Source organism: Vipera ursinii, assembly GCF_947247035.1.
Source record: "Vipera ursinii genome assembly, chromosome: 1".
Lineage (NCBI taxonomy): Eukaryota > Metazoa > Chordata > Lepidosauria > Squamata > Viperidae > Vipera > Vipera ursinii.
The window spans coordinates 281667466-281695017 of record NC_139512.1 but is presented as its reverse complement, the minus strand read 5'-3'; the positions used below and the strand labels follow the sequence as shown (position 1 = coordinate 281695017).

The 27552-nt window shown below is 36.3% G+C and overlaps 1 protein-coding gene across 8 annotated transcripts in view; it reads right to left on the bottom strand.

The window, feature by feature from the left end:
* Positions 1 to 27552, bottom strand: part of AFDN (afadin, adherens junction formation factor) — a 94959-nt gene that overhangs the window by 52442 nt on the left and 14965 nt on the right. For 4 of the 8 annotated variants that reach the window (XM_083366277.1, XM_083366283.1, XM_083366284.1 and 1 more), the window contains exons 2-8: positions 23606 to 23801; positions 14696 to 14811; positions 12092 to 12252; positions 11240 to 11400; positions 10725 to 10882; positions 9705 to 9816; positions 9075 to 9242 (exon numbers count right to left, since the gene is read on the bottom strand). In XM_083366277.1, coding sequence (XP_083222403.1) covers positions 9075 to 9242; positions 9705 to 9816; positions 10725 to 10882; positions 11240 to 11400; positions 12092 to 12252; positions 14696 to 14811; positions 23606 to 23801 — 1072 coding nt within the window. The remainder of the gene's footprint in view (positions 1 to 9074; positions 9243 to 9704; positions 9817 to 10724; positions 10883 to 11239; positions 11401 to 12091; positions 12253 to 14695; positions 14812 to 23605; positions 23802 to 27552) is intronic. The other 4 variants (XM_083366279.1, XM_083366282.1, XM_083366278.1 and 1 more) reach the window with 3 other exon arrangements.

Here is a 27552-nt window from a genome sequence, read left to right as displayed (position 1 = left end):
TGGGGAAAACAGAGTTCTACTGTCTTTGGAAAAGCAAGCAGGATTGAGACCATCCAAATCCCAGAGAGAATGTTTCAAAGGGCAGGCATGGAAACAAAGAAGGCATGTTTCTGGATCCCATCAGCAATGGGACCCAGGGTATATCAATCGAATCAATCTTTCTTGGTTGGCAGCAAGAATTAGAGATAAGCAAGGCTGCAAATAACCAGGCCCAAATGCACTGAAGGCTTTAAAGGTGATAACTAAGCACCCTGAATCACTCTCAGAAACTCACTGAGAACCAGTGCAGTCACAACAGTGTTACATGGGCAAACAGATTTTTCATTCTGCTGTGGCTTCCAAATGATTTTCAAAGTCAGTCCCATGTTGAGCAAATTGCAGTAATCCAAATGGGAACTGACCAAAGCATGGGTGACTAAGTATGGCCTCTTGAACTAGGAATGGGCATAATTTATGGATAAATTCCTGCCTCCAAGCCATGATGGCCACTTGCACTTGAAAGAGAAGTCATGAATCCAGGAGGAACCCCAAACAGCAAACAACTATTTTATAGTCTGTTATTATCTGAGGTAGTGGGACCTCAGAACCAAACACAGAAAGTCTTCAAGAGGCTTCAAAACATGTAGCCATGCAGTCTTATTAGAAATGAGACTTATATTCCTCCCACTCATATCCTCACATCTACAAATGGAAATCGAATCTAGATGGAATTATTTGGGCAACTAGGGGCTGAAATGAACTGTGTAACATCAACATACTGATGATATCTAACCCAAGCTGATATATGACTTCATCCACTCTTCCACCATTCTGCAGCTTAGCACCAAACAGTTGATTGGCTGTACTTCCAAGTAAGCAAATGTAACTGATCAACAGCTGGTCAGCAGTATCACAGCTGCTGTTGCTAAATGGGTATAGCTACTTCATATCTTCTCCAGCTGCTAGACTGATTTTGACATGTCTAGGATCCTGCTTCTTGCAGGGCTGTTCTTCACCAGCCATTTTTGCATTTACTCCAGCCTCCACTACTATTGTGGTCAAAGTTCTTAAAAGTTGCCAACAGTCCCACTAGTACCACAAGAGTTTCCACTCCATCCATAGCCACTATCTTCAACTTTCCTAAACATACTAAGCCACTTAAATTCTGGCTTCACAGACCATCACTTCTGTACCTTTATGAATAAGCAATAACTCCCCAGCATGCTTTTTTATTAATGTATTTCCTCTTTGAGGCCTTCAAGAATAAGTGATTTTTAAATTAATCTTAAACTGACTGATTAGTTTACCTGCACTATCACCATAAAACAAGTTTGAAACACAAGTTTAATCATGCTAGATGTAGTCAAAATGATTCAAACCACTTAACAAAATTCTACAAGAAAATATTTAGATTTTCCCTATATGATGAAGGATAAGTTAATGCTATTTTGGAATTATTCTTTTTTTTTAAAGCAGACTATTGATTACAGGTAATGTTGTTCTCATGCAATCAAGACAAATTATACTAGCTTTTTTGCAAATTAGGGAATAGATAAGTCAGCGTAAATTACAACCCCATTTAATTTTGTAGCCCTGGCATAAAAAGCATAAAATAAATAAAAAATTTCTCACTCATATTAATTTTTGTCCCATCAGTGGTTTCAGGTGCTTTTGGTCCTGGACTCAAAATAAAGCCATCCTTAGTTTTTTACTGGAATTACAGTAGAAATGAGTATATGGATTCAAGATATTTGGCCCAAATTAAATACTTTTGATTAACAAAGAAGCTGTAGGTCCACTAAAGAGAGAAGTTGGCAAGGAAATAACAGGCAACAGGGAGAATGCAGAGCTGCTTAACTCATACTTTGTATCAGTTTTCACACAAAAAAAAACTATAGCCCAACGTACCCAAAAAAAATCCACTGCAAAAGATAAATTAGAAACAAAAATTAAAATAAGCAAGAAAATCGTAAGAGAACACCTATCCGACCTTGACGAATATAAACCACTGGGGCCTCAATGGCACTACATCCACATGGAGAGAAGTAAGCAGTAGGGTACCACAAAGTTCCATCTTAGGCCCAGTATTCCTCCATATCTTCATCAATGACTTAGATGAGGGAACTGAAGGGGAACTCATTAAATTACATTTAGGCTAAAAAAAAATCAAAGGTACAAGTACAGATTGGGCAAGGCCTGACTTTAAAACAGTAGCTGTGAGAGGGACCTTGGATTCCTAGTGGGCGATCACTTAACCATGAGCCAAAAGTGTGCAGCAGCAGCAGCAGCCAAAAAAGCTAATACAATCCTAGGTTGTATAAACAAAGACACAGAATCAAGATCACATGAGGTATTAGTACCACTTTATAAAACCCTAGTAAGACCACACGTGGAATACTGCAGCCAATTTTGGTCACCGTATCACAAAAAAGATGTTGAGAGTATGGGGAAAAAATCAGAGAAGAGCAACTAAGATGATCAAAGGCCTGGAGACTAAAACATATGAAGAACGGCTGCAGGACTTGGCTCTGGCTAGTCTAAAAAAAAGAAGAAATAGGGGAGACATGATAGCAGTATTGCACATCCAATATAAGCTGGTCCTTCTCAGTTTATCACCATGACAGCAAATTCTCCCAGAAGCTGGTATATAATCACAGAGCCAAACTTAGTACTTTTATGACTGGTTCTCTCAACACTGCTATGCTATAAAAGTCGAAGGCTTAATCCTACAGTAGTACTAAATACCATTATCTGAGCTCCAAGTAAACAAGCAGATTGACAAAACAGTTAGATCCAAACAGTTAGATCCATAGTATAATAAGGATATTGTATGTCAAGGTAGCATGCAGACAAAGCTTACTTGGCAAAGCCCAAGGGCTGCTCATCGAAGAGTTGGGGCTGAAGCTCCCCAAGTTGTTCCGCATAGTTTTTGCAGAATGTTGTTTCTGCTGTTAACCTTGGCAGCCAAATTCTGAATTATGTTTTTTAAAACACAGAGTCCTGTCTAAGGTAACCCCCAGGTATTTTGGTGTTGCCTCATATGGGAGCAATTTGTTCTTTAGGTATACATTGAGTTCTCTTTTTGCCAGTTTATTATTAAGGTGGAAACATGATGTGACTGTTTTACTTACGCTTGGGATTAGCCTCCATTGGTGGAAGTATGTACTCAGAGTTGTAAGGTCGGCTGTTAGTACACCTTCTGTAACTTCGATGTTCTTGTGGCTATATGCTAATGCCAAGTCATCAGCATAAGAGAACTTTGTTGCTAGCGTAGGTGGTATATCGGAAATATAAAAGTTGAATAAAGATGGGGCCAGTACAGAGCCCTGGGGGAGTCCATTATTCAGGTGTCTTTGCTTACTAATTTTATCACCCATAATAACTTGAAAGGTCCTTGCTAAAAGCATGTTATTTATTAGGCGGCCCATGGTCCTACAAGGGACAGCGTGGAGGAATTTACTTAGTAGTCCATCCCTCCACACTGTATCGTATGCTGCTGTGAGATCCACAAATACAACAGATGTTTTCAATTTATTCTGGTAGCTGCTTTCAATGTGGCTAGTAAGACTAAGGACTTGATCAGCACAGCTCCAATAAGATCTAAACCCAGCCTGTTCAATCGGTATTTGTTCGTTAATTTTCTGTCCAATTCTGTTAAGAATCAACTTTTCAAGTAGTTTATAACAAACACTTAACAAAGCAATGGGGCGATAGTTTTCTGGCTTATTGCTTTCTTTCCCAGGTTTTAATATGCCGATAACCTTGGTTCTCTTAAATTCTGGAGGGAGCTTACTGGAAGTTAGGATATCTGTATAGAATTTTGCCAGCCATTCTCTTGTGCGAGGCCCAGAGTAGATGATAAATTCAGGCATTACTCCACCAAAACCAGGAGATTTTCCAGCTTTGACATTCTTCAGGGCAGTATCTATTTCAGCCACTTGGAAGGGTTGAGCATATTCCTGGCTAGGCAAGCACAAAATTTTTAAGTGCTTTAGTTCTCTTTTCACTAATTTAGTGTGTTTCTTATCATGGTTGACAATTCGAGTTGCTATTTGATCTGGAGTAATCTCTTGTTGTTTACGTTGAGCTGGTTGGCCTCCTCCCAGTTTTTTCAGTAGGCTCCATGCCTTCCTGCTTGAGTGTTTAAAGTCTAATCCAGACGTAGTTTGCTCCCATTTCTGCCTGCGCACCAGGTCAAGGTTATGAAGAAGTTCATCGGCTATCTCAGCATCACCATTCTCTAGATGTTTTTGGTACAGGTTTTCGCAGGTTTCGTTCCATCCTCGGATGTATTCCTTATGGAAGCCACGTGGGATGGATTTTTTTAGCTGACATAATTGCTCCGAGAAAGTGATAGTAGCTTTTACTGACTGCTGGGACACGTCCTATTATGTTCTCAAGGTCCATCGTAAACTTTTCCCAATTAGCCATCTTTAGGTTCCACCTTGGTCGGGGTATAGATCTGATAATAGGTATCTTTATTCCTGTCTTAATGATAATAGGTCTATGTTGGCTATGGGGGAAGGTTAGTAGCACTTGCCGAGAGGCAGGTACAGGTTTGGTTTTATCTTGTGTAACAAAACATAAGTCTGGGTTATACTCGTTCTTCCATGCAGCTGATTTAAAAGTGCCTCGATCTTCAGCATCAAAAACTAGGAATAGGTATATTAAGAACGCTAATGCAAATAAAACAAAGTGCAAGCCTAGGAAACACACAAACATTCCAATTTCCCTCCAGGGTATGGTAATTCTGGGAAACTGCTATTCTTCAGTTGCCATGGTGGTGTAGCGGTTAGAATGAAGTATTGCAGGCTACTTCTGCTGACTGCCAGCAGCTCGGCAGTTCAATTCTTACCGGCTCAGCCTTCCATCCTTCCAAGTTCAGTAAAATAAGCATCCAGATGGTTGGGGGCCATATGCTCTGTAAACCACTTAGAGAGGGCTGTAAAGCACTGTAAAGCGGTATATAAGTCTAAGTGCTATTGCTATTTCTAGAATGTTCCATTTTTGAAATTCAAGTTATACACATATAAAACTAATCAGCTCAGCAGTTTGTTACAAGTCTGAGAACAGACTTACTGTTTGGGATTAGGAACCATAAAAATAAAATCTGTTTTGCACTAGACAGCTCTCATTATTTAATTTGGTTTGAGTTCAGACAAAGAGTGCTCCCACAGTAGCAAGTCCTGCTTCAGACCTGATCAGTTCTCATTTTCATTTTAGTTACAGTAATAAAAATATAAGAAAATATAAGAAAAAAGGGGTATGTGCATGCGTGTGTGTATACACATACACAAAGACATACATATACATACACAGATGGAAAACTTTTCCCCTAAATGTGTGCCTTTCCCCCTATATTTGTGAGGAAATTATTATTGGTGAAATTTATGATACAAAAGACTGAGATCACTGATTGTGGACACACAATTTTTTTAAAAAAGGTAATAACCCAAGTCCCAATATATTGAAATTATCAATGACAAATAGGAAAACCACATTAATCTTTTAAAAGTCATATTTCCTAACCATGTTTGGGTGTCTATGAGAGAAAGAACAATTTTATTTTACTATTTAGCAATAAAAGAAAGAAAATGAAAGGTCTGTTATCAAAACGGAGAGAAGCTTTTTTTTTTTGCTAACAAAATATTAGTGGTTAGTGAGAAACAGCAGTATTAAATAGAAGAATTACCTTCATAATTGGGATAGTTGTAGTAGGCAAAGTGATTCCTTCTCCCTGGGATTAGAAAGACATGCACAGGACCCAGGTGAAGGCAGCATCAGCAGGACAGAACATGCGGAGGAGGGCAGCGAAAAGAAAAGATAGGAAAGAGTGAAACTGTAAGCCACCAACACTGATTCAATTTAAAAGGATGCAGTGCTTTTAATACTTTCAACTTTAAAAACTGCACAATACAGACATTGGTGTTGTGGATGGATTAATATGATTAAGTAGTTGGCAACAAGCTGCTAGAAGAAAGCACAGAAAAATCGTCAAACAAAGTGAAAAGGCGGTAATTGTATACAGATAAGAAATAATTAATGTTACAGTTCTGTGTTATTATACTCACTGTTCTGTCTTTCATTTATTTTTTACAACTACACCAGGATAATGTAATATACATTTAAGCACAGAGTCCTGTAACTATATGTCCACCAAAGATTTATTTCTTCCAGATATAGATATAACAAAATATCAGAATGCTGTCATGCATGAAGTACATTATATTGAAAGTTGTATCTTATGCAGAGAAAACCTGCATTATGTCCTATCACATTTGAAAGAAATACAAATTTATTTTGCTTTCACTAGTGTACTGACAAAGATATGAACTGTGCAGCTCACTAGGCAATTCTGGCCTAATCAATTTCTCATGGCAGCCTAAATCATTTATTTCTGTGAGAATGAATATAAGACAACTAACTACATGTGAGGAAAATATTCTAACTTTCAGGATGGCAACATCAAAACAGTTTATGTCTTTGCCACTCTCAAATTCATATTGCAAGGACGTTGTGAGAGACCTCCAAAAGTGATCTCAGCATGTGGAGAGGTTTGATGTTGGAAAAAGAAATCTCTTCAAGTATTTGTTCCCCCACGTATATAGGGACTTAAAAGGGACAGATAAACAGTTTGGATAATATTTGGGAACAGACCAGAAACCAATATAGTTATAAACTCAGATGGGGAAAAAAGAAAGTTCCAATTATGTGGTCTCAACAACTTAGCAGATCCAGTACATATTCAGTTAACTGCAGTTTTAAGGAAATCTTCAAGCAAACCAAAAAATTCAACTGATTAGTTTTCTTTTTGTCATTTTTCTACATTTCCTAATCAGAAACATCAAAAATCACATTTATTTAAGAAAAGAAGATACTATACATTTAATCCATGAAGTATATTTTAAGTATATTGTAGGAAAAAAATTCCATTAAAATCCTTAGTAAAATGTGGAGGAAGATAATTTGGATGAAGATATACATCACACTGTGTATATAACACATGCACGTGTTAATGTATGCATACGCATCTCTATGTATATAAAAATGGATATGAAAAGAATCCAGATTCTTTTACTCCTGAACTTTCAACATTTCAAAAAAACCTGGATACATATTAACACTGTGCAATGCTGTTTTTTTTCCCAATAGGTTTTTCTTCACTTACATACATTTTTGGACTCAATTCTTCTCCCAAAACACATAATTTTAATCAGATAAAATGAAAAATACAGTATGGGTCAGCCTTCTCCCTAGGTACTATAGACACCTTCCCTGACATATACACAGACAAGGTATATTTTATTTGATTTTTTAAAAATATTTTAATTTAAAAAGCAGCATACTGCAGAAATAAAATGCTAAAGCCTCATGTATAATCTTTAATTCAAATAAAGTTTTTCATCTAATATACACCCAAATTTTTTGGGAGTACAATAAGCCTGGAGAGAGAAAAAAGAAGGTAAAACTAGACAGCATGATGGAGAAGTAGTAGTAGTGATCAGGAGCAGCAGCATCACATTGTCTTCTGGTAAAAGGGTAATTTATAACTGACCATAATCATCATTGCCAGCTGTTTAGTGAGAGCTCTATAACATGCCGAGCATTTCAAATGTCACCCAGTGCGAAAATATTGGGATGTCTCGGCCTAGGCTGAGATTTTGTGACTGGTCAAATTTGTGGCTAGCCCAAGGTGAGTTTACTGATGAAAAACATCCAAGTCCATTACCATTCATGATGTCACAAAGTTTCTTAAGTAGTATTGTTCATTCCCACATGCTATAGTACAAAGGTCCCCAATCTTTCTTGCTACATGGACTGGAAGCGGCGGCTGGGGGATGGGATGGTTTCATGCACGCAACCTAGCTCTGACGCAAGTGCAAATGAAGCTTCGTGCAATCGCCTGCCACTTGCGCAGTCCGGTACCCAACAGGCTGTGGACCAGTGGGGTTGGGGACCCCTGCTATAGCATCAATAATCCTTAAAAATATGCACCATTATATATTTAATGCTTTATGAAAGAACCATCCTGTACTTTTGTTTTTAAAATTTAGGGTTCCAAAGACCACATTGTTCATACAGAATATCTCATGTACTTTCCTTTTTCAATCCCCTGTCCTTATCTCCTTAAAATTAACCTCTTTACTGCTGTAAACATGTCAAATATACCTGATGGACACTCAGAGAAGAATCATTCTTCAGAATCATCTTTCAACAAACCAAGTATTTCAACAAATCAAGACACTTGCTCCACTTTAAGTAGAAGTTATTGGTGATCATGCAAAAATAAGTGAGTACAATCCATTATCAATTAGCAAACTATAAAAGCAGGAATTTAGAAGTACAGAAATGGCATGTGGCTCTAATGTTATAAGGGAAATAATTTAATATTTCACGTAGCACCTTATGAAACAATGACTAAAATATAAAGGTGTTTGATTGCATCTGAAAGCAATATTCTCTTCTACAATGGCCCATGTTAAACTTCAACATAAAATAATGGGCGGTGTGAAACTGGTTACTTTTACATAAGAGGAAGTACTTTCACTACTTATTCCCACCATATGAATTCTTCTACAACCACTTATAGTATCTAAGAAATAGCTATTTTTCTTCTGATGATAATCTTTGAAAGTAGTCCAGTATTTAAATTAGGCATAAATATTTGACTAGATAGCTAGAAGGTAAAACTGTAAAATAAATTCATGCATATAGCCCTCTGAGTCATTCTTTCTGTCCTCCAAATGATTTTTGGCCCATTTTGTAGGCACTAAAGATGCTGCCCAGCAAGACATGGGCACACTGGATCAAGCAATGCCCTCCAGGAAGAACAGTGGCCTGGCCACACTGTACTTCGTCCAACCCAGTGGATCTCCAGCAATAGTAGGGTTTGGTTGTCTGAATCAAGTAATTATCACTTTGAGGCCTCTTGCACCCTACCCTCCAGACTACCCTCCCCCAATCTCACGCTCTGTGGCAGGCATTCCTTCTGAGGAGACAAACCTTCCAGACTGGAACTCTCAGAAATTGTCAAGAGTAATTCTGAAAGTCAATCATTCCAAACGCAAATAATATTTTAATAACGTAATTCTTACCTGGACTTAGTTCAACCAGATAAGGTAGTTTCTCAGGTGGAAGAGAAGAGCCATAACCAGACCTATCAATTCTTTCCTTTCCTTTTAATAGTTTTACATCAACTTGCTTCTTCAGTTTCTTTGGGACATAATCAGGTGGCCGCCTTTTTAACTGAAAGACTAATATTCCTAAAATACAGAATCACAAACAGATCATTTGAATGTGACCTGAGAAACAGAAGCATAAATTAACTACACTAAATGGCCAATGGCTGTCATATTGTCTCATTACAAAGTTACAAAATTAAAATTAATTCTCTATCACATGCAGCTTCATTACAAAATCCAATTGTATTCAGATTACTACCAATTTTTATTTAGTGCTACAGAATGTACCTACACAAACTTCACTATACAATCTTTCTCTCTTTTAGGCCATCAAAACACTTTGGACTTCTGAGTTTGACCGTTCAGTCACTGAGGAACTTACAATACCTCAGTCCAGATTCAGGTGCTTCAAAAAAGTTTTCCTACTTATTCAAAAGTCTAGGCACAAATCTCAAACCCTTTAGATTTGTTTGCAACTCACTAATAGTACTGTGTCAAAATAGTCACTCAGTTGGATTACATACTTTAAAAAACTAAAGTTACCTTTGTCACTTGGCCATTCCCTGAATATTTGAAGTGGACACTCGTCATCATCAAGGATAAATTCTTTAGCACCGCTATCATCAGAATGTTGAGCACCAGGAGGAAGCATAACCTATGAAAAGGCAGGGTATAAGTAAGATAGAAAATGTCCATATTATTTGTAATAATAACATGTTTCAATCTACACTCTGCTTATACTTCAGTTTAATTTGCTAATCAAGGACATTTTAAGCACAGCTCATCCTTCTGAATTTCAGTATTACAAAGTAGGAAAGGGAGAAGAGATATAACATGACTGAAGTGTGAACACTGTGTCTTTGGTTCTTTTAGCTTTGCCTCTCCAATCAGCAGACAATTGAGAATTAGCTCATCTTAATAATCTCAAGTCAGGGCACTATGCATCTTTTTACTAAGTAAAACAGAATAGTAAGGTCCTCCTTCCCACCTATATATCACATGCTTAAAGCAAAATCCATAGAGTTTGGATCATCTGAGGAAGATATAAGATTGTGAAAGGGTGAAAGAGGCAGAAAGATGGAAAAAGCAAAGGAATTACTTTTTTGTTAAATATAAATGTGTTTGTGCAACTCTTTAATGTCTATAGGGCTACCTCCTCTATAACACAAGTTGAACATGGACCCAACAAAAACTTTAAAGGTTATTTCAAAAAGAATTATCTTGAAAATAGCTTATTTATTTTATATGTTTATTATGTCGTATTGCTTTATTAAAGCTGCTCTGGGAGTTATAGAGAAATTAAAGCAAGGAAAAACAAATCATTTAACTAATTTAACCAGTCCAGAATAACTCTTATTTTAAATTACTACTTGGCTACTAATAGCCAAATCAAATCAGAGACAAAACATTTACTGTGTATTGGCTAAGAAATAAAAGTGCTCTCTTGTCAGTAATAATATTAAATAGCAGATATAAAGTTCAAATGAGATAGCATTGAAAGACTGCAAATGTTCAGAGAAAAGTTAATTAGTTTGACACCGTTTCTTTCATTAATTTACTCACACGAGCAATACAATAATCCTTGGGATTTTCCTTTTCTAGGCTGTACTTCTCCAGGGCCTCAATAACTGCAAAATCTGCAGTGTCTGTAGTAGACAGTAGGATTGTCTTGTATGGTATATTTGGTTTCAAACTATCTGCATAAATTCTTAGTGTTCCACCTAAAAATAAATTATTAATTCAAGTTATATATATGCTAATGTGATTTGATTTCTTTCATACATTTCATGGAATTCCCAACAATAATTTCAAAATAAAAGATCTTTCTCAAAAATAACATGACTTTCTGCAAAAACAATGCTTTCATTAACAATTGTAACGAACACAATTATAAGCCTCTAATTTCCCAAGGGTAACCTTAGTATTTTCGAAAGATAGGTTTTTATGAATATTGCACACTGTTCTCTGACTGAAGAAAACTTCACTTGCCAAGGAAAATGCCTATTTTTGTACACTCTTGCTAGACAACCAACCTTAACGCATAAAATAAATTCTTCGGTTTTAATCTAAACTTTCACCTGAATCTGGCCTGCCATCAGAACTCCGAAATTCTTGCATTCTTTTTTCTAGTTTCTGTTGTCTCCGCCGTTTCATTACCACTTCTGGGTTGGATATTGTTCGAGTGAAACTGGTTTCAGGCATATCTTTGTAGACTTCTGCTGCAAGACGAGAATTTTCACTGCCAAAAGAAATTTCAAGAATTCTTCAAAATACGCAAGTACATATTACTTTTCCTTGTACCTGTTACTTAAAGGTACTTTACCCACTGGTCAGATAAGCAGTGATTTATTGTAATAATTAATAGACAAAATCAGCTATCTGCGCCCCAAACTAGCTTATCATCTCATCAACCAGTTTCTAGAACATTATCATAATTTTCTTGTGACAAATAGTTCTAGGATCCAGCAATATAAAATGGATCACTAAGAGAAAAGAAGAAACCTGCTTGCTTTCAATTTCCCCCCAAAATTCTGCTTAAAGTAATCCCAAGAATATTGAGGGATGATCATACATGCATATGAAGAGCACACATGTGGAAACTTACTACAAAAAAGGTGATCATAATTCTTAATATCTGCTTACATATTAAAAGAATCAAAAATAGGGTAGTCCTCAACTTACAACCATTTGTTTAGTGATATTTGAAGTTACAAAGCATTGAAAAAAGCAACTTATGACAGTTCTTCACATTTACATCTACTGCAGCATCCAAAATTTGGATGCTTGGCAAGTGTATTTATGAATGGAAGTGCTGTTCTGCACATAAAAAACTTTTTACCAATAAGTTATGTGGTAAGAAACAATCAGTAAAATAATTTTAAAAGACGTTTTTTAACAATTCCTGTAATTTTTTTTAATTTAAGACTCACATATCATCTCCATGAAATGGCCCATGATTGTCTAAAGCTTGTTGCTGTGCTTCTTTTTCTCGCCTCTTTTTTTCTTTTTTCTCTTTCTTTGACAGGGTCCGCTTAAAGTTTTGGATCACTCCTTCTTTTTCTTGTTTTTCAGGGCCATTGCTCTGAGCCTTCTGAAACATGTCAATTTTATTAGTATTATGTGATTCATTTAGTTGTATTATTTTCCAAAGCAACATTATTCAATTGTAAATGTCAATGGTGATAAGAACTGTCATTTATGCATTTGACAAAGGATCAGCAAGAATTATCTCAACGTTTGACCAAGATGATTAACACAGAATGGTTACAATTCATTCACAAGGCTGAACCAGTTTATTCCTATGTGGATGCAGTTCCATGAGTCTCCAAAATCACTGTCTAGAGAGTGATTATTTTTTACTTTGACAGAGTTCAGCTTCAGTGTCATCTTTCAATCAAAGATTCTTGCTTAAAAGAAGTTCTGATTATTTTAACAAACCCATTTCATTATTCTTGACCAACACCTCAGAATTTATTTCAAACCAGAATTCTTGACCTGAGTGGAGTTTCTGTAGACATTAAATTATCAAAGGGATATAAGGTAAAAAGGTTTCCCTTGTCTTGTCATATCCAATTCTAGGGGGCAATGCTCATCCCTGTTTTTTAGCTGAGGAAGCCAGCCCAAGGTACACAGAACACTGTTACCTTCCCACAAAAGTGGCACCTATTTATCTACTTGCATTTGCATGCTTTCAAACTGCTAAGTGGGCAGGAGCTGGGGCAAGAACAGGCGCTCACTCAGTCACAAGGCGCTCAGGTCTTGAACCTGGGCTGTCAGTTTTCCAGCTGACAAGTTCAGCATCTTTAACCACTGAACCACTGTGCCCCTCAAAGAGTGTACATAAGCTTAATATAGGTAGTCCTCAAACTTACAACCACAACTGAGCCCAAAATTTCTCTTGCTAAGCAAGAAATCTGTTACATAATTTCCCCCCATTTTATGACCTTTCTTGCCACAATTGTTAAGTAAATGACTGCAGTTAAGTTAGTAACACAGTTGTTAAGTGAATCTAGCTTCTCCATTGACTTTGCTTGTCAGAAGGTCACAAAAGGGGTCACATGATGCCAGGACACTGCAGCCGTCATAAATATGAGCCAGTTGCCAAGCATCTGAATTTAGTTCACTAACCTTGGGGAAGCTGCAATGGTTATAAGTGTGAAAACGGTCATAACTCATTTTTTTCACTGCCGTTTTAACTTTGAATGGTCACTAAACAAACTGTTGTAAGTTGAGGACTATCTTTATGTTGGTTCAATTTACTTGGATTTGCCAGTCTATTGTTCAGTATTACATGCAAGTGTGGATGACCTTTAATCGACATTCACAGATACAAACTGAGTATGTAATAGCCAAAAGAGTTGTTTCAGGACAACTAGCAAAGAATACTTATAGTGGGGAACACCTGGATTTTTTTTCCTTGATTTTTATTATAAAACATCAATACATAAGATATAATTCAGGAATATATTGTTTATCAGCCTAATTATCAGAATATAAGAATTAGTCAGTTTACTAACCATTAAAAATGTCATTTCCTATATTCAAAGAAACACAAAAATAACTGTTCCCATAGTAATCTGAATGTGCCAAATTGGTAAACATTAGACTACTACAGTTATATAAAACCTAAGACACATCATAATAGAAATAATTACTTCATGATAATCATAATCTAGCTAAACATACCTCAGAATTTAAGTTTTCTAATAAACAAATTCATTTGGTTTATAATGTATTAAAACTGATTTTAACTTTTTCTTTTTCTTACATGTTTGGTTATAATTTATTTCTTATTGGAAATAATACAATATACATAAATCTTCCACTTATGTAATGGACAGAAGATATAAGTTTGAGGAATAGAAGGAAGAAACACAACTACAACAATGTCAAATAAAAGAATTCTAAATCTGGGCAAAAATGTAATCTGGGAAAGCACCTCAGACAGGATCCTCTATAGTTTTCATGAAGATAAAGGGAGGCATCAAGGATGTGTATCCACGCTCTCAATATGTTACTGTAGCATTATAATAAGAACAGTATTAGCATTTATAATGTGGCTTCCTATTATGGTCAACCTTGAATGGCTATTAACTTGCAACAATGAACAAAAATTTCCTTAACTGAGTGTTAAGTATTACATAAAATTCCTTTTTTGAGCTGAAATATAATGAAGATCCTCAGAAGCACTGAAAACATTTCTATTCCAACAAAAATTTACTACTGGCTAAAAGCAGTATTTGAATCAGCATTAACAGGCTAATTTGAAAAGTTATTCTAACAGAAACAAAATGGAATGGAAATCACACAGTCTGCCTAATACAACTGTGCCAACATGCATAAGACTACCTGTAAAAGCAGATCCATGGACTACAAATGGGGATGTACAAAAAAAAATACAACATGCAGACAATTAATTTTTACAAACACAGAAAACTCAAATATACAGTTAATTTTTATAAACACAGAAAACTCATATATACACACAAACGCAGCTCAAATATATACATTGAAGAACATTGCTGCTTTTTTACCTTTGGAGGAAGTGCATCATTTTCATTCTTAAGTACAAATCTTCCTTCACGATCATCTTTGTTCCAATTTAATTGTACAACTAGAGGCTTCTCATCTATATCCAATCTTCTTTCTTCTTCAAAGTAAGAGAAAAAAGACAAGATCAATCACTGCAGAATATTGACAATGAACATAGAAGCCAAGAAATGATACAGCAAACACATTAGGTTAATAGACTGCTCTTGTACCATAACAGAAGACTGTCAAGTCTTTCAGTTATCAAAATGAATAAACTGTTAGTAATTGAAATTTGAACCAACCATTTCTAACCTGACATTAGGTGTATTAGGACCACAATTTTCAAAATTTCCAGGAAGCACAATTTTTTGGGTTGAGAATTCTGGGAGTATACTCTTAGAATAATATAAAAAGCACCTTATTTTAAAACAAACTTGCTTTGAACATTTAAAGTCTTTAAAACTTCAAAGGTAAGCTGTAGTTGTCCAAAAATTAAACATGCAATGAAATGTTTTAAATATATCAGCATTTCTTCAGTAAGTGGTGGGGGGGAAAAATCACTCCTTTTTAATTTACTAGCCTTTTTTTACCATAACCTTAAGAAACGTCTCCTTCTATGACAACATAAGTTAATACTGTCAAGGGGATCGTTTTGTTTTTAGTCATTCATCTATTAAAAAATAATCAACCAAATAATATATAATTATTAACCGATCAGATTTAATAAGCACAAGATTTAAAAATTAAGAATGAACAATCATTTTAAGTTTTTTAAAAATTCTTAAGCTAATGGGATATAAAACTTGCTTGCTGTAAACCTAGCTGATACAACTATCTAAACTTCAATTTACTAATTATTATTCAAGTAACTACTGCAGTAAAACATCTATTGATTAATATTCAAAAGACATGTTCCTAAACTAACCATGAATTAAATAAACAGCTTCATTATCCATATTTAATGGTGTCATACATCACAGAACATCTTATTGTCCTTATGAGAAACATATATACAATCAGGAAGCTACAGTATGGACAGAATATGGTTGGTAAAGTAGTGAAACAAGGCTTATACTCTCCCCTTATTTATTCAACCAATATAATGAATATAGCAGTGGTGGCGAACCTATCGCACGCGTGCCAGAGGCATCACTCAGAGCCGTCTCTGTGGCACGCGCGCCATTGCCCCAGCCCCAACTGCCCCTGCAGCCCCCTCACCAGTAGCCCCTGGGAGGAGAGTCGCCCCTGAGCATGGCCCGTGAGGAGCAGCACAGCTAAGGACATGGCAGCTGGGTAGAGGGGACAAGACTCCACCCCTGAGCCCCATCACACACAGATGATGCTGCAGGGCGTGGACAGAAGGCGTGGCCGCCATGGCGCTGCTGGGCCACCATGGCAATCGGTGGGCCGTGAAGGCAGTGGGTGGCCCTGTGGACGGGCAGAGTGGAGGTGGGTTGGAGGCGGGGCGGTTTTTGGGCACTAGGTCTCTAAAAGGTTCGTCATCACTGGAATATAGGAACAACCTGCCTCCAGCAGTTGTGAATACTCCAACACTGGAAGGTTTTAAGAAGAGACTAGAGACAATCACTTGTCCGAAATGGTATAGGTTTCCTGCCTGAGCAGGGGTTGGACTAGAACACCTCCAAGGTCCTTTCCAACATCTATTATTATTATTATTATTATTATTATTATTATTATTATTATTATTATTATTATTGATTGGAGGAAGAAACGTGTTCTTTTTCTGTATTTGGAGGAAAAAAATATCAATGATCTGTGTTATGCTTATGACCCTACAAGTACTCGACTTACAACTAAGTAATCAATCGATCAATTCATTCAATACTTGGTTTATTATCAGCTAAAATCAAAAGAAAACAAACAAAAATGATCTAGTAACTGTTCAAAGTTACAACTGATCTGATAAATCGGACTTACAATCTGGATCCAATGTTCTACAAGTTGCCCTACCCACTGGTCACATGACAGAACTATGAATGCTTGGTGACACAGCCACATTTATGGCCATTTGCAGCATCTCAAGAGCATGTGACTATATTTCACAATAGTTTTGGCAAAAAAAATGGACTAAAATCAAGTATAAGAAAAACAAATGAATCATCACATCAGGTACAACAATCAGTTTTAGAAATGCTAATGAAGATATTGAAATGATAGCTTTGGCCTTTTAGGATCATGTGTATAAAAACATGAAGTCAAGAAAACAGACTAGCACTTAGCAAAGCAGCCATGAAAAGATACTCATGCCATGATGTGTCTAGTGCAAGCACTTTCCCTGGGATACTTTCTGGCAGTGAAAGTTGGATTTTCAAGAAGCAAAACTGTTCTGATTTTTTTTGTTGGAGAAGACTCCTAAAAATGTCATGAATGACCAAGAAAACAAACAAATGGATGTTCAAACTAATCAATCCAGAGTTTTTTTACTTAAGGCACAAATGACCAGACCCAAACTATGCAAAGACACAGCTCTCTACCAAAGGCTCTAATGCTAGGAAAGAGAAGAAGAACAAGAACAAGGTGGATAGACGTACAGTAATAATGGGTGTACCACTGGAATATCAGGTTAGCGACAGATCATCATGGAGAAAATCTATATGGTCAGTAAAAGCCGACAATGACCCAATGACACAAAATCAATCAATCAGTGTCAAATATAGAGTAGCAGATCATTATAAATCACTATAATCTCTTTCAAGCATGAAAAAGTCAGTTAAATAATAAACCAGTAAAACAAGTATTTCCTCTTGGTTGTTGGTACCTTGACGCATACCAACCTGAACTTTTTCTATTAAGCCAAGAGACAAAAAATAGTGAAATTTAGTTTTCTGTCTTTGTAGAAATATCATATTCTACTTCAGAAACACTGCCAACTTTATGTCAATAAGAGATTAAATTAGAAACTCATTTTATAGATTATAGAAAAAATCCTTTGGAATTGTCTTGTATCAGTTTATTATGCTACAAAAATATGTATGTAGATTAAACAGTAGTAAGAAAACTACAGAATATACGATTGATGAAAAGCTTCTCTGTATCAAGAACAAACCTTCTGTTAAAGCAGGCGTATCTCTATAATAAAATAAGAAAAAGCAACATGGTAACGGGAGTGAAATTTGGCTGTTTTATTATAGAAGATACGTATTTGTCTTCCAACTGTTGGAGATCAGGTTACTAACTTCTGGTCTTCTTTAAAAGCGTAGCAGGAGATGTGGCCTATTCTCCAAATGTTAAATCTTCCAGAGAGTAGGCAGCAGAACAGCAAGAGAAAACTCTCACATGTACATGCAAATCTGCTCACTTAATATTGCATGTAGTACATCATTAGGTATTTGAATCTTTGGCATATTAACTTGTTTTGGAAACTAGTTGTATTCTCTGCGTCATTTGATGACATGGAAAAGTAACACCTGCATTCCTAATTATAGGTGTAGCCTCTGAGTTTCTGTGCTGACTAAACCAGGTGAAATCGAAAAAGTTTGCGCACACTGCAACTGCTTCTAGAGAGGATTCCCTAGACCAGCAGCCTCCAACATTTTGGGACACCAGGGACCGGTTCTGTGGACAGGTTTTTCTGTGGACTGGAGGGGGAATGGTTTGGCATGCTGTCTGCATCCCATGAATGGGGTTTTGCTTGTTTGCGCAGCCCAGTTACTAGCACTCTCCGGACCAGGAGTTGGGGAACCCTGCCCTAGACTGTCCCATTAGTTGTGCTCATGGTAGCTTCATGTAAATCAAATCTAAATTTCTTCTAGTGACTGGGAGAAGGAAGAAAAACGTTGGCTTTTTACTTACAAATTAGCTCATCAGTCTTCACAATATAATAAATAAAGAAAAGTGCTTTGCTACAATTCTTATACATGTATTTGTCACTCTTTTATCTTCATAAATTGCTTGACATGTAGTTCTAACATTGGGAGGGAGAGATGAAAACAAAAAGGGCATAACAATAAAACAAGTTTAAAAATGAATATGGTGCGACAAAGCAAAAAGGTGTGGAAACAGTAAGGAAAACATGACTAAATGAAACTTGAAGACTAAATTGGTTAAAGTGCTAATTTGTTAAACCAGAAAAACTATCATCCACCCTAAAGAAGCCCATAATCCATTTCATTGAAATGTCCAGAAAAAAAATCAAAACACAACATCCTTGTGCTTTCCCTCCAAATGTTGACTATACTGATGACCTTGGCATATAGGTTCAGTATCAAATGTGGCACAGTGTTCATTATGTGCCTCAATTTGCTTTTTTGAAATGACATCATCCTGCTACTTCAATTACACAATGTAATTTGCTTCAGTTGAGTTACTTTGATTATATATTTTTAGATACAACAAACACACTGCTGGGAATAATGAATACCTCTATTAATCTGTTAAAAAGAGATTTTAGGTAAAATAAATGTAAATATTCCAAAAGAGAAAACATGGTGAATTAAACATTTTAGAAATTACAGTCTGAACGCTATAAATGTATTAACGATTACACGTTGTTACACCTGAACAAAAAGGGGAAAAGAAAGACATTTTAAAAAGAAACACAGAGTCTGGCTTAAGGTCTAACTACTTTCAGTACCCGATGTTAATGCATGTTTTGAAAAGTCTGTAGAAAGTTTCTGTTTTTGTATGATAATATTGAGGCCTATGTACAATTCTTATGCTCAAATATGCCTTTCCTTTGTGCTAACCACAAAGTTGATTATTCTATATTAATGTTTTATTTCTTCCTGCTCACAAATTGATAAACAGTATTTATATAAGAATGTAGTAGCATTGAGTTTTAGCATTTCATCTATTTATCAGCAAAGTATTACATAAGATCCATCAGTTTTATCACACACATACTGAATGTACTTTTTTAATTCTCAGAGTCCTTTTGCGTAAGCAAAGAGGCAACTATTCCCTCTCTCTCTCTCTAAAAAACCAAAAAAAATTCTCCTATACAGAAAAGTGGACCCAGAACAGGGAGCCATTGCTCTTCCATTTCTACCTACCGGTACAAGTCAAAAGGGGAGTCTATTACAGGTGTGGATAAGACAGTCCATATATTTATAGGAATTAAATCATTACACTTATTTAAGTATTAAACTTGTATAGCTGCCCATCCCACTGAGCAGCAAATAACAATCAGATAAAAACAATAAATAAAAACAAAATATACAATATAAACATCCTTAATAATAAATATAATAAAAATGAAAGATACAAACCACAAGAGAGGGAGGATAAAAATGGCCATCTCAACAACGGAGCCATCTGAACAAGTCTTTGGTTGCCTGGGAGTCCCAGGTCTGACAATGTAGTCAAGACTTGATGATTTTTCAGAATATCGAAAGCAATGGGGCTAATATAACTTTGGGGGAGGAAAATGTTCCATAAGGTATATGCTGTGATAGAGAAGGCATGTCTCCCAGGACCCACCAAACGAAGCCCCCTGCCCCAGCTGTTGGTACCTACAACATGCCTATCTGCCAGATCTAGTGGGCTGGGCTGATATAATTGGGGAAGATAGTCCTTCAAATAACCTGCCCCATGCCATATAAGCTTTTAAAAAAAACCAGCATGTTGAATTAGACCCAAGGGCAAGCAGTGCAGCTCAGAGTAGTGCTGTAACATGCACTGCTCTAGGAATACACATAGCTGCCCACATTCTGTACCAGCTGAAACTTCCCGATACTGTTCAAGAGCAGCACCATGTAGAGCACATTGCAATAGACAATCTGGAGGTGACCAAGGCATGTGACTGTAAGTCAATCCAAGAACAGACACAACTGGCACACAAGACAAAGCTGTGCAAAAGCCTTCCTACCCACAACTCCCTACTCCTTGAGTAGGAGTAGGAGGATCCTCAGAGTGCCCACTGGATGTCTCTACATACTGAAATCCCATTCAGCACCAAAGATGGCAAAATCCTAGAGCCACAGGCCAAAGCCACTTGCCAGAGTTCAGCTGAAGTCTCTTGTTCTCCATCTATATCAGACATGTCAAACTCACAACGTCACAGGATGTCGCGAGACGTATCGGGACTGTTTTGCCGTTGCCGGCAATGGGGTGGGCACGGCTTCCAGATGACGCGTCCTTCACGCGGGCCGGCAGTTTGACACCCCTGATCTAGAGTCCCACAGCCTCCAGTCACCAGGATGAGACATTCACAGCATTGCTTAAACCCCCAGGGTGAAAATATATGACTGGGTACCTCAGCCCATGGTGGCAGATGTGCTCACCCAGCAGCCTCATGTAGATGTTATAAAGGAGAGGAGAAAACACCAAACCCTACAGCACCTCACATAGTAGGGGCCGAGAACGAGACTTGTCTTCCACTATCAACAACAGTTGGAATTAGCCCTGAAAGATGCAGCATAACACCATGCTGCTCACTCTTAAGTCCTCTGAGCTGATCAAGACGACTACCATGATTGATGGTATTGAAAGCTGAGAGGTTATGAAGGGCAAAAGATGGAATGTACTAACCTCAGTCACCCATGCCAAAGTGCAACCAATGCTGTTTTTATCCCATACCTGGATTTGAATCCTAACTAAAAATGATCCAGACAATCTGTTTCCTCCAAGGCCTTCTGAAACTGTGGTATAACAAATTTCTCCACCACCTTCCCAAGCAAGGGAGTGAGATATTGGATGAAAATTATCCAATAAAGTGGGTTGCAGCACTTTATTGATCTTGAGCAGGAGACAGACCACAATCTCTTTATAAGATAAAGGAACAACCCATGTCTTTCCCAAAAAAAATCAGAATCCATTCCATGGGAGGCAGATTAAAATCCTGCAAAACCATAAATTTGAGGAACTCCAGAAATGGAGTCAAGGAGCTCAGGTAGGAAGGTTCCTAAGAAGCAGGGAGGTTGGTATAATAGCAACAGTCCCAACCGATCCCTAGACCCCAACTTAATAAGCAGGGTCGCACAACCAGTGACATATGGGGCAGGGCCACTTCATAAATACCTGTATATAGTCTTTTGCCAAAACATCTATCTCACCAAATACATATACATCCCAAATAAGAAAATTATTTCACCTACAATATCTTTCAGTTATGATCTTCCTACAATGATTAAGAAAACAATCTGAACGTACACACACACACACACACACACACACACACACACACACACACACACATATATATATATATATATATATATATATATATATATATATATATATATATATATATATATATATATATTAATATTAAAAAAGAGGAAAATAACCAAAGATCCACATACAAACACCCGCGAAAACCTCAGAAAACATATATAAAAGGTAAAGGTTCCCCCGCACATGCGTGCTAGTCGTTTCCGACTCTAGGGGCCGGTGCTCATCTCCGTTTCAAAGCCGAAGAGCCAGCGCTTGTCCGAGGACGTCTCCGTGGTCATGTGGCCGGCATGACTAGACGCCAGAGGCGCACGGAACGCTGTTACCTTCCCACCGTAGTGGTCCCTATTTTTCTACTTGCATTTTTACGTGCTTTCGAACTGCTAGGTTGGCAGAAGCTGGGACGAGTAACAGGCGCTCACTCTGCTACGCGGCACTCGGGATTCGACCCGCCAAACTGCCGACCTTCTGATCGACAAGCTCAGCGTCCTAACCCACTGAGCCACCGCGTCCCTTTTATATATATATATATATATATATATATATATATATATATATATATATATATATATATATATATATATTTCAAATGTTAACTATTTAGATTACCTTGCCAGGCCCCAAACATGGGGCAAATCTTTATTTCCTGTTTTCAGCCTATCTTGAAGGCTATCAAACAGGCAGTAGTCACACCGGACAATTCATATATTTGTTAGTAATTTACACACACACACACACACACACACACACACACACACACACATATATATATATATATATATATATATATATATATATATATATATATATATATATATATATATATGTATAAAATCAAATTTCACTTACCTAAGGAAAAGTGCCTTTAAGAAGGCCCCATTTCAAAAGGTATCAAATAAAATGGCTCATTCTGGAGCACTATCTCTAACTCTGCTAACCTTGGATTAGACAAGTGTCTTATAAAAATATTGGTATCCTGAATGGTTTCTCAAAACAAACTGAAGCTGAAAGAAAATTTACTGCACTTGAGCCTTTCTATTCCTGTTAGGAGGAATATTATCATATTCTGTGCCAGCTAAAAATTCCAGCCCAATTTCAAGGACCATTTCTTTAGCATAAATGACTTCAGAGGATGATAATGATTAGATTTTATCCCACCTTTTTATATGCCATTAAGGGAGGCAAACGTGTATACTATTCCTTCCTCTTATTTTCCCTACAACAGCAAAACAGTGAGGTTGGGAGTGAGCAGCTGGCCTAAAGTCATCTAGCAGGCTTTCAAACCTAAAAGACTAAAGATCAGTCTCCTGGTTTCTAGGCCAGCGCCTTACTAGAATGATTCTCAATACATGACTGTTACAGCATAATCCTTCAGACGATCATTATGCTATTACTGTACACTCGTGAACTGTAATGGCTTCTTTAGGGGGGAAAAATGTTCATAGCCACAGTCCCAATATTCCAGGCATGTTTCCTAAAGTGACCCATCTTTGAATAAGCTTTCAATCCTTCAAAACTTAATGTAAGATTTACATCAATGAAATATGCTGAGAATTTTTTTGAGCCCACAAACTTACTAAGGTATCGGAATGTTCTGATTGCATACGTTTTTACTGGTACATATTTTGACATTCTTAAGTTTTAGTATACCACTGCCAGTTAGCAATTTCTTTTTCTCAACTGTTAAGCTGCTGAAATTGAGTAAAACAAGATACTTTATGAAGTCTATTTTTTCCACTGCTGTCATTTCTTTTTTAAGAGCCCAAATAGAATACACTAACCTCCACTGACGTGCACCTCATAAAGTGAATATTTTGGGGATGATAACATTCGCATATCTGGCCGGAATTTTTCTGCAAGTGTTTCTATCACATCCTGAGTTGTGGCAGTGCTAGACACACGGATACACTTTGTTGCAAAATTTCCTGCTGCTTTGTCTTGAAAATAAAACCTCATAACTCCATGGAATTCCAGATCCTGCAATGAAATAAACAAAGTTAATTTGATTCATTTTGATTAAAATAGCTTAAATGTGATTGTTTAGACCAATTAATTGCATTACACTAAGTAGAAAAGTATATTAATACAGGGAATATTCTACTTGTACTATATGTATAAGAATATTAAACTGGAAAACTTTGACATGAAATGGGTAAGTTTCAGATCAATATAACAGGCAGAGGATAAACTAAAACTTCTCGGAGACTATCATGTTTTAAATTTCAGTGTTTTTCATGGAAAGATTATTTAGATCCTTGAAGAACCAGGGGACATATAAATTATATAATACTAAATTGGCAAAGATTACTACTTTAACAGACACTCTAGACACATTTTGCCATGTTTCCTAATGCTTTTCAATTGTAGTGGTACTATGTATAAAAAAAATCCTTGCTCAAAATAGAAGTTGAAAAGTTAAATTTGAGAACTGTATCTTAACATAAAAAAACTAGGAATCATAAGCTATTATTGTTTTTAAGCCTTGTATATTTTTTCAAGAAATTTCTTTGTATTCATTTCCAGTGAGATCAATGTTTTAATTAGTGCTGATCACAGAAAGTTGGTGCACTAATCATCCTAAAAGATGCATGACTCCCATGAGACACAAGTAAACCACCACTTGACAAAATGGGTGTTGGTGGAAACCTGGTGAACTTATTCGGACATGGAAAAGTGAGGAACAGGACCTGGTAGTCTTGTCTGCTTCCCAAATGCCTTGTTCCTAACTCTCATGAAGAAAAAGTGTTCTGTGAATGACACAGTTGTTCCTGTTGAGGTTATGGAAAATTGGAAAAGCTGAAGCTTTGCTCAAGGCTCAATGGGCCAGAGCTTCTATTCTCTGCGTTACTTTGTAAAGTTGAACATATATAATTCAGATTTCTCAAAATTAATACTTAGAATGTATTAATTTTAGCAAAATCACAGCAATACTATTTTAACAGCCTTACAAAATTGTTTTCAGTTTTTATAATTGCTTAATTTAAGCAGTCAAATCTCTTGCCACTTTAAATTCTGACAGAACATAATTCATATATGTGGACCAAATAGACTTTTTGTTGTGATAACATGTTATAACTAAGAGACTCTGATAATTTAATTCTGCCTAAGCAGTAAGTAGCATAACAACAAACATGAACAAATCTCAAGATCGAGTGTACATAACTACCTATTCTATTTCAAACCTACTGTATTAGAAAAATATAACATGATGAATAAACTATTTTAATCAATAATCTTAACCAAATATTCAAGTAAGTAAACGGTGTTCATCAAATAATTCTTTGGCTTTTCCATGTTAATATAGCCAAAGTGGTTTTTACTATGAGGGGCAGTCAGTTTTTAAACCAATTATGTGGAACCTCAGGATTGCAACCAGAAGCACTCTAATAGCCCTAAGGTAATTTCATGATATATTTCAAAAGATACCCAATCAATTATATCAGAATTATATTAGATTTTAACTCAATGCAATATTTAGGCTGACAATGTAAAATAACATATCTATTGACTGCAATTCGATGTGCACATAAATAATTTCATTCTCTACTTCTCCCAGCAGATGCTAAGTTTGGTAAGTATTAATTACAGCAACAAGTGCAACATAAAAAGCTTCAACAAATGTAACATAAACTGCAGTTGCATCACATTCAATATTTTTAAGAACATTATGAATAGTTTTACTAAGCAATGCTACAACAAACCTAAGTTTTAAAACATTTTCTTCACCAAATGAAATGTTACTAGAGCTTTGAAGGTGTTCTACATGAAAAAGCAGAAGTGTTAGCAATCCTTTTATAATAAAAACATCATAACAACTAGACTGACAAAAAGTGGAAAGGTTACTGGTTAATACAAACAGGCCCTCAATAATCTTCCCTGCCATCAACAGCATTGTGACTGCTGTAGCTGCAAACAGAGAACTTGATACTTTCTAGTAGCATTTATCAAACTGAGATGCTCATGAAGGTACATTACACTGGTACTTTACATTCTTATCCTAACATTTGGGGTTAATAATCAGCTCAAAAGTAAGATGGACCTGTTATCAAGTACAATCCTCTGCCCAGAAAGAAAGAAAAAACCCACAATAGATTCTTGAATTAAACGATCTCTGAAGAAGGCTAGAAAACAAGTAAGTTAAAAAACAAACCACTAACTGCTCATCTCAATTCACTCCTCAGTGTTCTATCACTAAGTACATTCAATTTGCATTCTCCTCTCACCTTGCTCACCCAGAATTGCCCACTGTAGCCTGCTCCCAAATCAGGCAAGATTTCTATTCACACCCCACAACCAGCAAAAAGACAGTCACATGGCCCATCTCTATGTACTTTGTGTATGCAACTATTTATCAAAAATCACTCCAAAGACATATCAAGTACACAGAAACATATTTCCTATTTCTTTTCTAGCAAGCGGCAGCAAAAAGCTGAAAGAGATGAAGCAAATGAAAGGGTTAGCTATGCTGGAAAGGGAAGAGAAAGGGAAACAATAAAAGAAAAATGATAGAAGTTCTATTTAGGTATTAGGAGACGCTTAAAATCCACAAGCCCATCAACTCCCCTCAACTGACAGTTAATTTTCAATGGTCTGCAGACATTTTCACTTCCTTCCTATTATGTGTTTTTAATAGCAGCATCTCCTCAGCCAATATAAAATAACCTCCCCCCTTTCCCTTAATTCACAGGTAATTATGAGGATGGAGAGAGAGCTTGTTTTGTTTAGCTAGGATTAGTATCTGGGTGAATGTACTTAGCATAGGTTCCTTAGCAGTCGAAGCTCCATGAAGAATAAACATGCTGAAATGCAGCAAAAGTAAACCTAGATTTTCAGACACACTTACAAACTAAAAAAATAAATGTAAAGACAATATGAAGCTAACTATGATCATAATTCCATGTCACTCTTAGCAGTGAAATGGCACCAGTAAAACTATTGTATGAACTACCATTTTAGGGAAATACAAAGTTTTCCTTATTATTTTGTTTTGCTAAATCATAAAATTTCAAGTTTGGGATATTCACCTTCAAAAGTAATTTTACAGAGTTTTCTGAATAACAGTTAGTTTAATAAAACTGTAACTATTGTATTAATATGGAAATAGCTTTCCTGCTTAAAAAAAGCTGTTGTTTTAATTCTGCAGTTTTTACGCAGACACAGCCACTTCTCCAGTGATTCTAGCAGATAAGCTGTAAGCACAGTTAAAAGAAGTTAATGCATAGATTCTTCATTGAACCAATTTCTTTCATATTATAATTTTTTAAAATACATTGACAATAATCTGCAAGTATTTTTTAAAAAAAGATTTAAGATTAGATCCTCCACATCCAAAATATTTTGGAATCAAATAATTAAAGTAGGAGTACAATCTATATCTTATTTATCTCTTTAAATTTTCTTCATTTTTCTATGAGCACACTGAAAAAAAATGAATGCTATATTTCTTCATGATTTTGAAGTTGGGAACACATGAAAATGGTAAATAACCCTTGAAGAAGTTTAACAAAACCAAAGAATTAATGAAAATTATGCTGTTGCCCACATATATGATACTTTTCCACTAATTTTAGTCACAACCATCCTCACGCCCTCAAATATTAAATGCTGCCTGCGTTTAAATACTAAAATATTCCCAGCCTCTAATTTAAAGCATTCATTTTAACAGATAATCACACATACTTCTGTAATCTTAAAAAGTATCTCTTTAATCATTCTAGATTATCCAGTA